Source organism: Aulonocara sp. 'chitande type north' Nkhata Bay, linkage group LG9 (assembly GCF_057382095.1).
Source record: "Aulonocara sp. 'chitande type north' Nkhata Bay isolate Kocher_YH1m ecotype deep benthic linkage group LG9, A_spYH_male_GT1.1, whole genome shotgun sequence".
Lineage (NCBI taxonomy): Eukaryota > Metazoa > Chordata > Actinopteri > Cichliformes > Cichlidae > Aulonocara > Aulonocara sp. 'chitande type north' Nkhata Bay.
Window position 1 is genome coordinate 11,183,856 of NC_141352.1, and position 16,532 is coordinate 11,200,387.

Consider the following 16,532-nt stretch of genomic DNA (forward strand, 5'->3'; position numbering starts at 1 on the left):
CACAAAATTATTTAAAATGGTAAAATGGCCTGTATTTGTATAGCGCTTTATACATGCAGTCATCCACCCGTTCACACACACATTCACACACTGGTGATGGCAGCTACATTGTAGCCACAGCCACCCAGATCCAGGTCCCTGACAGAAGCACCTAAAAGTAAGTCCAGCTGCCTTCAACTCAAGCTTTCCAGAGTTTAAACAAAAAATACATTTAAGCAAGAGTCTGGTTATAGTTAGTACCAGCACGTTGATCCTGTTAGCCAACATCCTGACTGAAGCTTTGCCGTTGCCATGTTGTGCAAAATGCAGTGGATAAAATCCAAGTAAATATAGTTGATGGAAATGCAACTAACACCCAAACATTTCAGTTTACTGAAATAAAAACATGTCTAAAAAGCAACTAAATGGAAAAACAATGTGTGCTTATGAAACCAAATGAAAATATAATTTGGGTGAAATTTGGTTCGCGCAACAAACATAAGGAAACATTTTTTGCATGTGGCGTTTTATTACTAGAATCATATGTGACGGTGTTGACACTGTATGCTGAAATAAGTAACCCCCCCTCTGGAAACTAACTGAAACTAAACTGAATTAAAAATAGCAAAAAAAGAAAACTAACAGAACCATAAGTTATAATTTGAAATAGCTGATATGCTCATGCTGTTACGCACTGTGTTTGTTCTTATTAGAGATGTTTTCTTTGTTTTTCCTGTTGTTACTTCTGTCCCGCGCTGCCCTCCGGTGGTGGCCGGCTGTTAGAGCGAGCTGACCGCAGGCTGAGCAGGCAGCACTCCCAGCAGTCGCTCACCCTCAGCCAGGCTCAGTCTGTCAGCTCGCTGACCTCTGACCTCTGGGACCGCAGCAGCGCTGAAACTCCGGGTATCTTTCCTCCTCGGTTTTGTTTCCTCCTCACAGCAGGGTGAACGCATGGGCCGACTTATGTTTCCCGTCTCTGATCCACAGATTAAACTAACTCACTGTCTCCTCGCAGCATTGTGCATGAAGGTCACTGTGGGGGTTTTATTGTTAACATTTCACAAAGAGTTTCACAGCAACAGAGGCAGAGTTTTCCAAGAAAGCAGAACAGAGTTTTCAACTTATTTGCTCTCACGCCTCTCTCTCTCTGTGTTTCTGTGTCTCTCACCCAGCTCCTGTGCTCCCTGGAGCGTACCATCAGGGCGTCCAGATGCAGCAGCAGCAGCAGTATCACGGCTACATGCATCAGACCAGCATGTCATCTGTCAGATCTGTCACCTCTCCTCCACACTCAGGCACCATGGTACACTCTTCTGAAACAAAGTTTTTTTTGGTCTAAATTTAAAGGTTTTTTTTCCCTGAGAACAAAATCCCTGAAACCCTGAAATCTGTGTCTCGGTCTTTTTGCAGCGTGTTTACCGTGCGCTGTATGACTACGTGGCTCAAGATCACGATGAGGTCTCATTCAGGGACGGCGACGTCATCATCAACGCTCAGCCCATCGACGAGGGCTGGATGTACGGCACCGTGCAGAGAACCGGCAAGTCCGGCATGCTGCCGGCAAACTACGTGGAGTGTTGCAACTAAAGCGGAGAGGAAGACGAGTTTGTGAGAGAGAGGGCCTGAAATTCACAGTTACATCCACCTTCAGCGTTATAAAAGCAGCTGGTGATGTTCTTTGCATTTCAGGGCTCATTTACATTTTCAGTGTTATGGGAAACGAGAAAGACAGGTGATAGATTGTTAGACTGTTCTGGTCAATTTTTAAAACAGGAAATTATGTTTAAAAAAATAAGTTTAATGGGTTTTAATTAGACGTGATGGATTACAAAGCTGCAGCTTCTTTGAGAATAAACACATCTGCTCAACAGCCAATCAAAGAGCAGTTTCTGCACTTAAAGGTGAAGGAAACTGACCAGGATGCAGTGCAGCGGAGCAGGGTGCGCTATGATTAAAGAGGGCTGTCTGAATGCTTGGGGAAGCCTTTCCTGTATCTGATGGACACAGATACGTCTATCAGGTCCATCGCTTATTGGAAAATACATCTACTTCAGCTCCATTCAGGCCTTTTCTACAGTATCTCCAAAATTATTCTTCTTGTTATGTAAAATTAGCATTTATGTTAAAAAAAAAAGAAATTTACAAAAAATCTACACAAAATATTATGAAGCACTGTCCAGAAATATGTGCAAAGTCATGGAAATCAATTTCACTTTTTTTTGACACAGATCTTAAATTATTACATTGAACACAAATCTGTAAACTCCTGGAGTTTCATCCATGTCCGTCCGAAAGCAGCTGCAGAATCAGCATCAGTAGTAACCTCGAGGCTCTGGTCACGTCTCAAAGTTACTGTATATGGTTTGAAACAGAGTGAAAGTGCGCCGAACGAAAGGTTTGGGATCTGAGCTGGAAATGAACCACAAGCAGCTTCATGGTTCTTCTTTAGGTGGCACTGAAATATATATTTTTTAATTTAGGCATTAAAAGTTTAAGAATCTATTGGGCAGAACTGTCTGGTGTAAAAAAAATTAATAGATAGATAAAAGATAGATAAACCTTTGTAGTTTTACACTGAGCGCTGCAATGCACTGAACATCATGAGCCGGTGATATCAGGTAATAATTGACCTGAAGGGGAATTTTCTTTTGATGAGCGGTGGATGAAGAGAAAAAAGCAGATGGAGGGATAAATCTAGCATGCTGTCATGTTTTATGAGAATATAGAAGTAGAGGAGCGAACGACAGAAGGATGCATGAAGAGAAGCAGTGAGAGAGACTAGAAACAAGTAACGTGTAACTTTTTAATCACCTGTGACAAACTAGAAGAGGAAATGAAGAAGGAATGAGCAGGATTAATCTAGTTTATAATACAACAGGAATTCAGACAAGACTCCTAAACTGCAGCTCTGGGTGTGGTCTGTGTTTTTAATACTGCCAACAACGCCCAGGAAAAGACCACAAAGCCTCGTTTCAGCTCCACATGTCGATTAATCCACAACAAATTCACTGTAATCTCACTACATCCACATAAAAGACTCATAAATGTTTCATACTTCAAATGAACATGTGATAAGCCGAATCAAAGTTCTTGTTCATTGTTGAAAACTGCTAATTAGACTCATAACTCATGATATAAGTCACTGCTTGGCAAATAATCCTAACAGGCACTGCAGTCAGCTCACATCGACACGCTGCAGAGGAGATGCTCCTTAAACATAAAGGCAAACAAATCTGAGAAAGGTTCTTACTCGGGTCATTCTTTAAATATTCAGATTACATTTGTGACTTTTACCTACTATGAAATGTTTCCGTTCTACAGTTTGCATTTTTAATTTGCATTTTTTTCCAAAATGTTTTAAGTTTAAAAGACTTTAAATAACAGAACAAACTAAAAAAAGATTAAGTTGATTATTCCACCCTCACAAGACAAAATCCCAGATAAACAAAAACAGATCAATAAAAAAGTCCAGCAGGTCCAACAGTGGCTGCTCCATCGGCAGGTTTCTCCACCCTCAACCAAATTTCCTCTCATCAGACGCTCTGATCAAACTCACTCACTACAGAGTGGATCTGATGGATTTCCTGTTCTTATTGAATTCGTGTTCAGATGTGAGAAAGACAGTTTTAGTTTTTATTCTTTAAAATAAAAGGAAACTGCTGCCTACAGCTTCCCCCGTATTCAGAAGGCTCCCCACAGCAGGTAGCGGGTTTGTTTGGAGGGTTTTCCTGGTTTTGTGTCTGTGGCTGGAGTTGAACTGGGGATCGTTTTAACTGCTTCACTCTGGCACCACCAGAATAAAGAATACAAATGAAAACTGAATTCAAATGTTGGCGTAATGCAAATTTGATATGATGTCAACAAGTACAACGAGTTGTCCTGTTTTAGGACCATTATTAAGATGCATAGAAGAATAAGTGCTGTAAGACCTCTTACAGTCAGCAGGTGCTCATCAGGGAGCGACACCCATGAAACAGACCCCCTATTATCTGCGCACTGAGGTCTGAGGGACCTCCCAGGACCTCCCTGACACTATTTTCCACATTCCAGATATCTCTTGATCTCTAATGTCGAACACGACCTGCTCCAGAGCAGGTCTGTGGTTCTGAAAAGCCAGGATTAAACCAAAGTTACCTGGACGAGCCCAAATACTGCTCTGTCAGCCATCGATGCCACTAATGAAACAAATATGGTCACATGCTGACACGTTTATGTGATCTGAAGGGAATCCAGAAAGCACAGAGAGATGAATTGAGACACTGATGGTTTTTTGGTCTTTTTATGGGTTTTGTTGGCATTAAGAAAACGACAGATTGTCAACAGACTTTCATTTGAAAGGATGCAGAAAAAGAAGAAGAGGAGCAGGGAATGAAAATAATTAGATCTGTCTTCTCTCTAGACGTGAGCCCGAGAATGAAAAGGAAAGAATGAAAAGTCAGAAAATACTTTTTTCTTAGCAGTGATGCAACCAAAAGGAAGGAGTGGGGCAGGCGAACAGGAACAAGGTTTAGAAACCTCGAGTTTGAGCATTTATTTATCCCGGGTTTAATTCATGTTCAGGGGAGTGTGGTTTTGTTTTTGACTTCTGATGTACAGTAACCTGTCGACAAACCACCGACAGATCATCGGTTTTAAACAGCAGCAGTAACCTCTGTGTTTGTAAAGGACTTAACTAACACACTGTGTCTTTCTGTTTCTCGTGTCATGCTGTCTGAATATCTCTGCACACAGTAAAAGTTTATATTTCCTGAAATCTGAAGAGACTGTTTAAGTACGTCGGACTGGAGATTTCTGGACGTTGCAGACTATTTTGATACACGGGCTCCTGTCCACGTTTGGGAAAGTTATATTTTACTCTTGTGTGTATCCAGTAAGTCGTGTTTTTGGGGTTTCTTGTCTTGCTGTGTGGATTGCATCCCAGTCATGTACTGAATAAATCTTCACTCAGCCATGATTTGTCATTCTAGCTGGAAACCATTTTTGCATTTTGTATGTTTTATTTCATAAAAATAGATGCAATAGAATATAATTTACTGAATATTCATGAGTTGATTGTGTTAAGTTTTGAAGAGACGCTGTTTCTTTTGTTTTTGGTTCATGCTTTGATGATTTTTTTGCTTCTAATGTCACAGTTTTTTTCTTATTTACTCAGTATATCATCACAGATTTTACTAAATTTATTTACATATTATTTGAAATTATAGATCATTCAATCTCGGCCTGTTTTGCCATGTGATAATTGCAGTGTGTTCCATATGGGAGAAATAAAAAACAAATAAACAATCAACAGAAAAGTTCATCTTATTTAGAAATATGACTCAGATCCTGTTATTGCATCTCTGAAAGTGAGACGTTTACTGATGCCAACAGCAGATATTTAGCTGTTGTGTCACATCACCTTTCATGGACAAAAATATTTCTAAAAATGTGCAATGATGATTTTTAAAATGTATTAGATGTGTTACATCTAATCTGGGGGGGAGGGAGCAAAAATAAATAAAATAAGACATCAGCTCAGCCGAATAATTACTTTAAATATGTGGACACAAGTGCAGCAAATACAGCATAAAGCTGAGCCATCAAAGGTGTGAAACACTAGGACATACAGCATGTTTGAAAACCACGACAAAGAAGCAAACTGAGGGTTTAAATACACACATAAGGTCATTAGTGACAGAGGACACATCTGGGGAAAAGAAGCACAGGTGAGCAGAATCTAACTATACAAGGGGACACAGAACTTAAAGCATGTGACATGAAGGAAAGTAAGACAGGAAGTAACAGAACACAAGACTAACACAAAAAAAAGGGTCAGAAGATGCACAGAAACGAGACTAGGAGACATCAAACAAGGAGCTAAGAAACATAAATACCTAAGTCAGAAGCACTGGAAATGCTATACCCAAAAGACTAAATAATATAACACTTGAATGTAAGCTACCTAATAAACCCAACAATAAATTGTGAAAACCACAAAACTCAAAACACGAGGTCAAAGATCCAAGAGCTCTGGTTTTTCTTGCCATTGAATGTGTGAGGTAGTTGAATGCAAGGACACTCTTAAAAAAAATCAAAATAAATAAATCTTGACGTCAAGAGTTTCACTTCTGGTTAAAGTACCAGGAGATGATGTGGAAATTTTGAAATGGTTACAGAATATATATACATGCATACAGTGTATTAGTAGTAGTATTGTTTTTGTTTTTTTAACTTTTATCTGTTTTTGTTTTATACTTTATCTCTGTGTGAAGCACGTTGTGATCTTTTATCTAGAAATAAATAAAACAAAATTTTACTTACTAACTGTTCAGCACCTTTCATCCTGGTTAGTGAAGTTCAAAGTGCTGCACAGATGACTGACAGTCTGATAGTAAAACAGAGGAAAGTCTAAAGTAGCAAAACAACATGCAGTGACAAGGAATTTCAAATAAATTGTAATAAAAATAAAATTATTTTTTATAAGTGGCATTAAAACGTAATAAATCTTATAAACAGTCAGATTAAGAGTTTGCCATTAAAAATATGATGAATAAAAATAATTAGCAGTTGTTGTTTTTTTAAAATAATATTGCTAATTCATAAAAAAATATTTTTTCTTTACTTTTATCATTCTTTTTCTCATATCTGTTGTGGAACATAACGCTGAACATACAACAGGAGAAAAGTGCGCACTGACAGAAAAAACAAAGAAAAAAACATCTGTATATATTGCATATTGTGATTTGGATGTGTACGTGACTGAATTGTACGTGTTTGAACGCAATTTGTGGCTACAACAGCAACAACGTTAAACTGCACTGTCCCTTTTAAATAAAGAATTAGTATTATTAATAGAAAACAGTTTAAAAAGATTAGACATTCATTTTAAAGCATCAGAAACAAGTTTTCGTTCTAGCTGCATCTGCTAATTTATTCTGACATTTCGTAGAAACTCCCAGTTTCTTTATATCTGCAACAAGAAACAGTACTATTATTCATTCTTAGAATTAAATATGAAATGTAAGTTATGAATAAAGGTCATTCTTTCAGCACTTGATCAATTAAAGTTCGTTTTTATTCTGTTTTTTTCTCGGCAGTGTTCACTTCCGGTTTTGTTTCCTTTGCATTCGTGCTTCCTAAACTTCCCCAACTTGAGCAGAAAGTCCACAACTCAGGTCAGCTGTTCTCTGTAAAAGTTATATTATTCTTAACAATCTCAACCGTGTCCAACCATTTTTATACCAACACAACTGCGACCTGAACGGGGGCTGACGCCACACCACAAACTCCACCGTGACTTCTGCGCATGCGTCATAGTTAGAGTAACGGAAGCAGTACAGCGACGCTCATAGACAGCCTGACCGACGCTGAATGAGAACGCATTGATTTCGACTTCAAAATGATGAAATTTCTGCCGAAACTTCTGCTACTGGTGTTGTTAGCCTTTCCGGCGACTCTCCTTATCAAAGGTGAGTCTGTTTGTAAAGATACGAAGAAAAGCGCAGCGATTTAGGGGAAAAAGAAGTGTTAGCTGTCGAGCTAAGTAGCTGCTGTGGGGAAAGGGGAAGGCCGCTCTCCATTAAGCGTGCTGGTTGAAGTGAAGCGTGTATATAAAAATGAAGGGATTCATCGTAAATGTGGGGCAATTAGAGGGATATCTCCACGGTGGATTTCGTTTTCGCAAATGCCTCTTGTTGTTTCGTGTAATTTAGTGTAAGGTAGCTCACGTCAAGGTACTTTAAACGCCTGGTTAGACTGACGTGTCCTTACTGTTAGCAGGGAAGCTAAGAGGCTCAGTTAACGTGCTGCTTTATTTCAGCTCCTTTATTTCCTCTCTGTGTAAACGGAGCCTCGGAGTTGCCACACATAATATGATGTAATCAACAAAACTTGTGAAAGTTGCTGAAAAACGGGGTAAAGTTACTTTTGTTGCTACGCTAGCTTACTTAGCTTAACCCCGCAGAACTGAATCACAGAGTGACTGTTACTTCAAATGCCCGCTTAATTAATGTAAGTAGATAATTAAGTCTGTAAGAGTATGGCTTATTTACTCAATTGGTCTGCACACTGTGCAGCTGAACGGCTGTTTGAGGCCGATTAAGTTCTCTGGATCGTATCCTGTTGGCTGTGATTGTAAGCTGTGGGTTAGTTCGGCGTTTACATGACGAAACGGACGTGTTGGCTTCCTATTTCTTTTAAGCAACACTGTTTTTACATCACGGGCCTGTGGATACGCTTTTAGAGAGTTTAACAATAGCAATTTTATATTAGGGTATTGATATTTGTAATCATAAAGTCTAACCAAGAACTTGGTGTTGTGTGGATATTATGCACATCATTATTATCACGGTTAATAATGTTGTAACAAGTTTCATTTTAATGTGTTGGTTAATCCCTGGCCTTGTGTATATGCAGACAGAGTGAGGGGAAGTAGTGGGACTAACCTGACTGTGTTATTGGGTCGCTGTCATGAGTCATAAAACTAGGCAGCATGGTGGTGCATTGGTTATCATGGTTGCAAAACAGCAAGAAGGTTCTGAGTTGGAGCATCCTGGATGGAGAAGTCTGCAGCCCAAATAGATGCATGTCAGGCAAATGGGTGACTCTAAAATGATCTTGTGTCAGTGTCTGACTCTGTTAGCTGGGGTATGCTGCCTTCATTTGGATAAGCTTTTAAACAAGTGGATAGCTGCACCCTAATTGACAGGGTGTGACTGCACTGATGAGCTGAACAAAGGTATTTGCTTTCACGCAGATCTGAATGTTAAATGTTCAAAAATGTTTGCATGCTAGTGTTATTCGTCAATTTTCTTAACTCTTTATCCAGTTCAGCGCGGGCTCCATCCACACTGAACTGGACAACAGACGACTGTTCCAGTTGTCATGGGGCGAAAGGTGTGGTGCAGCCTAGGTTATGCTCTCCATTGTCATCTCTCTGCGCGATGCAAGCCCAAACTGACGTCACAACTGCTGGCATGTGCCACACTTTGGCATCATTTCAGTTTTTCATGCTTCTCTTAACTTTTGTAATGTGCCATGTGCAGCCAGCTGGGTGGAAGAGAAAACTGTTCGATCAACTTGGTTTTTTTGTTTTTTGTAAACTAAGTTTTTAGTTGTATATCAATACCACAGTTCAAAGGTTCCCTGATTACAGCAGATGTTGAAACAGCAGAAACTTCTACACTTACACCAGCACTGATGCAGACCAGTTCAGGAGAGAACTGTGGCGAGTACCGTGCGCCTTCAAGTTACAGTTTGCGCTTGATACAACCAGTGAACCGGTGTGGTGACCATAAATGCCAGTAAGGTTTAAATACATGTGACTCGCTACCGTTTAGTTCTAGAACTAAAGATGGCTCTTGGGTGAGAAGTGAAGTCCAGTTGCCTTCTTCACTTGACTTAGATCTGAGATGATGGCCGTCTTGGAAAATGTAGAACTGTTTTTGTTTGTTTATAATATATTTACATGGAGACTTTGATGCTTGTATCTACCTTTGAAAGATTGTGTGATGTTACCTTAACAAAATCTATCATCCCAAGCTTTAAACCACCAAAAGTAGAGTTTGTAATTTCCAAGTTTTTAGGTTGTAGTGAATGCTGCAGCTCGGTGTTTAGCTTGGTCTGGATCTGTTCTCCAGGCTATGCTTGGATTGTTCTTAAGCACACCGTGCAACAAGTTTGAGAACCATGTAGTCTTAGGTACCAGAAGAACATTGATGGAGTACAAAGTCATATCTGTGTTGTGGTCAATTTTAGGCTTGCATCCATTTTTCCAACCATCACGGAGCTCATTGGTGAACTGAAGATGTGCTTTAAATATCAGACCTCTGTAGCTGCTCCGGGATCTTTGAACCATTACATGAAATAAAGATTGTTTATAGGCTTGGTAAAAATTCCCATACTTTCTGTCAGGACCAGTGGCAAGTGCCCAGGATTTGACTGAGGATGAGGAGGCTGAGGCTGTGGATGAAGACGTGGTGGACGACGTGAACGAAGAGGATGATGAGGCAGAAGTGGAAGATGATGATAACACAGAACTGGTAAGTGATTAAATTGGCTGTAGAAATGTTTTCATAGATGATGCAAGTTTTCGCTGTTTACTGTACCGTGATAAACGTGAACCTGTTCTTCGTCCCGTTACCTAAACCTGTGCGCTTATCTAGACGGAAGAAAAAGAAGATGAAGAGGAGGAAGCGTTGGTTGGAGAGGTGAAGGCTTCCCCCAACGCTGACACAACCATCCTGTTTGTCAAAGGAGAAGGTGAATGTCTTTGTGTATCCGCCCTCTTGTTTTCATTCAGCAGTTTCTAGATTTTCCTGTATTGAAACCCCCGTTTGATTCATGCCATCCTTCCTCTAGACTTCCCAGCCAACGACATCGTTAAGTTCCTTCTTGGCTTCACTAACAAAGGGTCGGAGAACTTCATCGTAGAGTCTCTGGATGCTTCTTTCCGTTACCCACAGGTAAGAAAATGAGCTGTAACAAATATTCATAGCTGTAGCTTCATCTCTCTCTAAATTTGTCCTGTTGTCCCCTTTCAGGATTACCAGTTCTACATCCAGAACTTCACCGCTCTCCAGCTCGGCACCGTGGTTCCTCCCAGCAGACAGGCCACCTTTGAGTACTCCTTCATCCCTGCAGAGCCAATGGGTGGGCGGCCATTCGGACTCGTCATCAACCTCAACTACAAGGACAGCAGTGTAAGCATGACTGGTTTAAGCTCTTCTAATGTCAGCGATGTAACAAATCAGATTCTGTGTGGAAATTTGGGACAATAAGTAGGAAAAAGTGATCTGTAGCCATTATTTTCCACCATTGCGTTTTGTTTCTTTATTTACATTTCTCATCCATTCTTTTCCCACCTACAGGGAAACGTTTTCCAGGATGCTGTGTTTAACCAGACTGTCACCATCACTGAGAGAGAGGATGGGCTTGATGGAGAGACGTAAGCATGCATATATATATACACACCCAATCTGGCTTTTTTCCTCCCCCTTTGCCTGCATTTGTCCATAAACCCACCCTCTCTCTCTCTGCCAGGATCTTCATGTATGTCTTCCTGTCAGGTCTTGGGCTGCTCGTGGTTGTAGGCCTTCACCAGCTGCTGGAGTCCAGAAAGGTGCAGATACCATCAGATGAAACTGTTTTTAAAGAAATGGGTAGTTGAGGGGAAAAATAAACCCTTTGATGGTTTAGCTAGTGTTTTTTACATCAGGATCTGCAGGTGTTTGTCACAGACTTAAACTCTTTGGAGCTTTTGGCCAAAGCATGAGCTATATGAGGTTGAGTTGGTGTCATTAGCAAAAAAAAGAAAGAAGCAGACAGCTCATTCTGTGTTTGTTTGTAGAGGAGGCGTCCAGCTCCAAAGGTAGAAACGGGAACTTCGAGCCACAACGACGTCGACCTGAGCTGGATCCCCCCAGAAACACTGAACCAGATCAGTACGTACTCCTCGCACACATCCTGTGACCTCATCAGCTCGCACACAAGCTTTCTTTTTTATGTACTTTATTATCTGCAGACACAGAAATCCAACTGTTTATACACCACAAGTCTCAGATGAGATTGTCAGCTTCATCCGAACACTCCCTCTCAGAGCACCTTTTAAGCTTTTCTTCCTCACAGAATCAGCTGATTCACGTGTGCAGGTGTATCTTTTGTAACATTGAAAACATTCACCAAAATTACATTTAATTCCTTTAATTAAACAAAAGACTACACGAGCTTTAACCATTTAAATATGGAAGTGACTCTGCAGAACAGTAGCATGTTGGCTGTTTTAGAGTGAAGTAACACGAGCACTGGACCACATGGACATCATTTGCAGTGAGCCACACGTTTCAGTGATATTTAAAATACAACCTGATTATAGGAGGAGGAAATTTCAGGTTTCAACAGTGCTTGCACAGATGGTGTTTAATTTCATTTCTTAGTACATGCTTAGTTTAGGGAGTTGGACTACTTTTAGGTTCATAGATTTCTCCAGGTTAAACATCTTAGCTTTCATCACGGGTCCCTGCAACCTCTCTGCTTCCTGTGCAGCTCTTGAGGTTGGCAGACGTCTGTAGAGCTGCTGTTTCTCTCCGCACCCAAACATTTTCGAGTTTATTATATGAACAGGTTCAGGATATTTGCTGCTGTTGCTGCTCTGTTCTTTCTTCCTGCTTCACCTGCTGTTTCAGAATGATCTTAATCCTTGACTGAGCACGAGGATCACTCACCTTCTTTCTCCTCCTCTCTCTGCTTTCCTTGCTCTCATGTTTTCCTGCGTCTTCAGTGCAGAGTCGCAGAGGTGAGGTCTGCTGCATGTCGTGTGTTTGTGTGTCTGTAACACAACTTTGGTCCTGATGTTGGAGTGTTTAGTGTTCTTCTCCCACTCCTGGTGCTCCAGATGTTCTGATCTGTTAGTGAGAAACTGCAGAAAGTTAAACTAAACACAGTTTCCCACTGACATCACGTCACATTATTCACCTGTTTTGTGATCAGACCATCTGGTTCTTGGCATTCTTCCTTGTGTGTGAAAGTTGGTCTTAGAGAGTGGTGGTCACAGTAAGCGGGGTTGTGGTGCAGCTGCTTGGTTGGATGTTGGCTATAAAAATGATTTTCCTTCTTTCATTTTTACTTAACCCAGCAAACTCCTCCAGTATCTGGAAAACATGTGAAGACGTTAGTGATCCCGTTGCTTGTTTTTGTCATACCTGTGATATTTTCATTACTGTTACAGATGTTATAAAATCCTCTAAAGTCTTCAGTTACAACTTTCAGTCATTTTTATACAAAAGGCAGTCAACACAAGTTATCTGTCAGTCGAGTTGCAGGTGTAAAATACTTTTAGTCGCACATTACATGTGTGGTCATTTTCCCCCTACACACTGCTTGTAGGAAGAGAGTCAAAACCAGGTGTCGCTGCCTGATGGTAGCAGAAATAACAAAGTAGTTGAGCAGGAGCATCCTTTTTTTTTTTTTTTTTTTTTTTGTTGTTGCTTGAAGTTTTCTTTGGACCTTAAACAATAACTTCAAGGAAGTTTCTTTGGAATCACGTAATTATTTCAAAGTTCCTTAGTTTGCTTGTCAGATGTAATAAAAACCTCAAACCTGTTGATGGAGTCTCCACTGTAAATAATACATGTGTGAGAAAGCTTCAGTGAAATGTTTTTGGAAGACACATTTGGTTTTTTGGGGGTTTTTTTTAAGCATGTTCTGACCTCATGTTTGGCCTGATTCTGAGAACATAAAACCTGCAGGTGTGTGGCATCACCGCTCTGTTTTCAGAAAAAAAATTACAATTCACCTTCTTAACATCTTCTCCTCCTTCAGACAAAGCATCTCCCAAAAGATCTCCTCGCAAGAGGAACCAGAAACGCTCGGCCGGCTCAGACGAGTGACGGCTGACAAACGTCACTTCAACAAAAATTTCATCCACCCGTGGAGGAAGAGGAGGCGACGGGCTGAGAGCTCCACCGTGAGCACACTCTGCCCTCTGCTGAGGAACTTTAACCAGTGCCAAGCACAGCGATGGCTGGCTCAGCTTAAAAACTGTTGAACACACACACACACACATACACTGCAGCCCCTTTTGTTTAACGATTACTTTTTCTGACGCTGTCACAGAGAGATGTGGGGAGGCTCATCCTCTAACAGGCATGTTGGCCGTTTGTTTTCTCTGAAGGTTGATGGGTTTTCTTCAAAGATCAGATTTTTTTTAAGCCTTGGTAGTACAACTGCTGACATTATCATTGTGAGACAGTATTGATTGTGTTGTTTGCCTCGCACACTGACGCAGGGCTGAAACGATCAGGATCATTTTTGTCTAATTCGACTCTTCTTTCAAGTTACTGGTTCAGAGTAGAAACACTGGTTAGTTGCAGCCCTGCTCTGATGTGTGGAGGAGCTACAGTAACAGATGCAGTTTTGTTGTTTTTGACATTTTTGTATATTTTCTCTGTTCGTTGATTTTGTCTGCACATAATTTTTGGTTTTGTTGGGATTTTGTAGACTTAATCTGCTTCCCTTCTGTCTGCTGTCCCTCTGTGTTTCACCCTTTAGTCACAGTCACTCAGTTTCCTTTCTGCAGATACTCAGTTTTTTTTGTGGTCTGATCCCGTCGGTCAGCTATCAGCGCCGTCCTTCTTAAACTGTAACTGACGTTTTGAGCTAACGTTTCAATGCTCATGTTATATTTAGGGAGGAAAGGTCCAAATCTTTGTCTAACAATGATGAAATATTGTTTTGGTTTAGCACAGAAAAGAAACCGGCCGCAGTAATGCAGTGCGGCCAGTAGGAGGTGGTACGAGTAGATCTCCAGAAACTCACCAGGCATTAATCTCTAGTTTCTCCTTATGTAATTGATTAACCGTGTATTTCAGCAGGCAGCTAATTATTGAGAGAGAATATGGAGATATTGATTATCTGCCTGATAAGACAGATGGACGACATGACATCCAGCAGCTGCTGAGTTTCTTGTGCTACAGAGGCTGTGACCGGCTGCCCGCCATCATCACAGTCACTGTGACGCAAACGTTCATACTGTGTGCTGCCTCAGCGTGTTTTACTTTACTGTGATATAGTGAAGAGCAGTCATGCTCATGTTCCACGGGGTTTTTTGGCAACTAAATCAAAGTTATGCAAAGCTTCAGTTTTACAGTGACGAACCTCCTGCAGTTCTGTGGTGTGCTGGACTTTTGAGCTTCTGAGCCAAATCATTTTAGCAGACGATGTGCTGCTGACTTTGTGCGTGAAGTTGATCCGTTTGAGTTTTTTGCTTGTCCTTCTACTTTTTGAGATTTTCAATTGTATTAAAATCCAGAGTTTCCAGCCCATGGTGCCGGGAGAGCGTCATGGGCTGGAAACGGTGACACAAAGCTCCATCATGTTAGAAAGTGTGCCAGTTGTTAGGTGGACAGACAGAAGCGGAGAAACGGATCAATATGGAGCTCTGAGGCAGGAACGGATCACCATCAATCAGCATTTGGCTCAGAAGCTGATATCCAGCACGTTATGTTGTTCACGCTGTAAACACAGAGTCTGCATGAATTTGATTTAGTTGGAACTAAACTCATTTAGTTCTTATGATTTTTCTTCACCATATCATAAAGAAAATGTGCGAAACACAAAATTTATGCCACTTAAATTTTTGGCCATGGTTCTTTCTCGACAAGGCTTCTGAGTTTTCTGTGCTGTGAAGCGTAAAGTCTGTTATTGTCAACGAAAATCGTCCAAGTCCTGTTTTTAGAACAGTTTTCATTTAGGAATCTGAAAAAGTTCATTAGGCAGAAAATGTTTTGCTTATCCTTCTTTAAATCATGTGAAAAGGTTAACTTGGTCTCTGGGAGCCTCTGAGGGGAGTAACCATCATCCAGCAGGTTCATCGATAGCAAGAATAATCTAGTTACAGCCTTAAGCATTAAAATGCATGAAAGCAACTTTCTTTTCTCTCATTAACATGAGTATTTTAACATATGAGACGCAACTCATGGGGTTTTGTGAAATCGGATGTTATGTTTCTCCCGGCTCGCCCTGTGAAATATCTGCATCGTGATGTTACGTCAGACCTGCGAGTGGAGACCCGAGTGTCTCGTCAGGTGGACTCATCAGCACTGTTGCGCTCGCTTCGGGCTCTGGCTCAGAAGATGACGGGTAAAGACTCATAAGAATCTAACAAACTGAACGGTTCGGGTCCTCTCCACGTGTGCCTGTTTTCTACCTTTTCCGTTTGTACGTTTTTATTCACTTCTGGCTTCTCTCCTCAAGCAGCCTGTGCAGATCAGAAAAATGTTGAAGCACTGGTGTAAATACTGGCTGACTTATGCTGATTTCAGAGCAAATTTACCGAGCTAATTTATTCAAGACGAAGATTGGGATTAAAGGGGAAGGGGGTGGGGTTTGTATACTGTACCACTAGGGGGCATCAGATTCTGCAGGGCTTGAGCATCAGATGAGGCTCCTGGTCTGCAGAGATGTCATTTCCTGTAAAGCTTTTTGTGGATATGGAAGTTGACAGCTGTTCACTGAGGCTCCCACATCCACAAGCAGCCAAGCTGACAGGTTTTTGTTATGTTTCTGTTTTTCTAAAATGATGGGGGCTGTAATTCAGAGATCTGAGCTTGTTCTTTTATTTGCTTTTAAATGTGCAGGAAATAAACTGAGGATTTGCTGTAGAGCTGCTGCTTCTGTCGTTTTTATTAACAAAAAAGAAAGCGTAAGATTTTCTTTTCTCCATTTGTGCAGAAAAGTGAAGAATGAAGGTTTTTACAGAGTTCAAAGGAAGCAGAAATGAGGTTTGGTAATGGTCAAAACAAAACTGGGTAGATGAAACGAGCAGGAAAAAATCTTACAGATGAGCGCAGGCAACAGTAAAAAATACTACAGATTAATGCGAAGTAATTCACGTGTTTAATTTTAGTATATTTAGAACAAAGTTTGTCAGTTACAGTTGGAGTATGAACGTTAAAGCTACAGAGGTTGCATGAGCACACTGCAAGCAGAATGAAACATGCTCACCACAGTGTAAACGTGCGTGGTCCTTGGTGATGTCATTAACTGACTGAAAGGCCCCCGCTGACTGTGCACTGGCT

At 40.8% G+C, this 16,532-nt stretch overlaps 2 protein-coding genes across 7 annotated transcripts in view; both read left to right on the top strand.

Annotated features, from left to right (window-relative positions):
- Window positions 1-5,273, top strand: part of LOC147321684 (uncharacterized) — an 81,568-nt gene extending 76,295 nt beyond the window's left edge. For 3 of the 5 annotated variants that reach the window (XM_086305751.1, XM_086305754.1, XM_086305755.1), the window contains 3 exons: window positions 763-882; window positions 1,152-1,282; window positions 1,390-5,273. In XM_086305751.1, the coding sequence (XP_086161877.1) occupies window positions 763-882; window positions 1,152-1,282; window positions 1,390-1,566 (428 nt within the window). In that variant the 3' untranslated portion in view covers window positions 1,567-5,273. The remainder of the gene's footprint in view (window positions 1-762; window positions 883-1,151; window positions 1,283-1,389) is intronic. The other 2 variants (XM_086305752.1, XM_086305753.1) reach the window with 1 other exon arrangement.
- Window positions 5,274-7,268: 1,995 nt separating this feature from the next.
- Window positions 7,269-16,117, top strand: ssr1 (signal sequence receptor, alpha). Of its 2 annotated transcripts, XM_086305757.1 has the most exons (10): window positions 7,269-7,427; window positions 9,871-9,998; window positions 10,122-10,218; window positions 10,318-10,421; window positions 10,500-10,658; window positions 10,827-10,903; window positions 10,999-11,077; window positions 11,306-11,399; window positions 12,236-12,250; window positions 13,276-16,117. In XM_086305757.1, exons 1-10 carry the CDS (start codon window positions 7,358-7,360, stop codon window positions 13,341-13,343), a joined length of 891 nt encoding a protein of 296 aa, XP_086161883.1. In that variant the 5' UTR covers window positions 7,269-7,357; the 3' UTR covers window positions 13,344-16,117. The 2 variants fall into 2 exon arrangements, with proteins under 2 accessions (XP_086161883.1, XP_086161884.1); XM_086305758.1 differs by lacking the exon at window positions 12,236-12,250.
- The last annotated feature ends 415 nt before the right edge of the window (window positions 16,118-16,532 follow it).

Excerpts from the sequence above, each read along its gene's own strand:
- ssr1 (XM_086305757.1), top strand. The coding sequence starts at position 7,358 with ATGATGAAATTTCTGCCGAAACTTCTGCTACTGGTGTTGTTAGCCTTT. Across the intron at positions 10,219-10,317 it reads CCTGTTTGTCAAAGGAGAAG|ACTTCCCAGCCAACGACATC; the intron begins GTGAATGTCTTT and ends TCCTTCCTCTAG. Across the intron at positions 10,422-10,499 it reads CTTCTTTCCGTTACCCACAG|GATTACCAGTTCTACATCCA; the intron begins GTAAGAAAATGA and ends GTCCCCTTTCAG.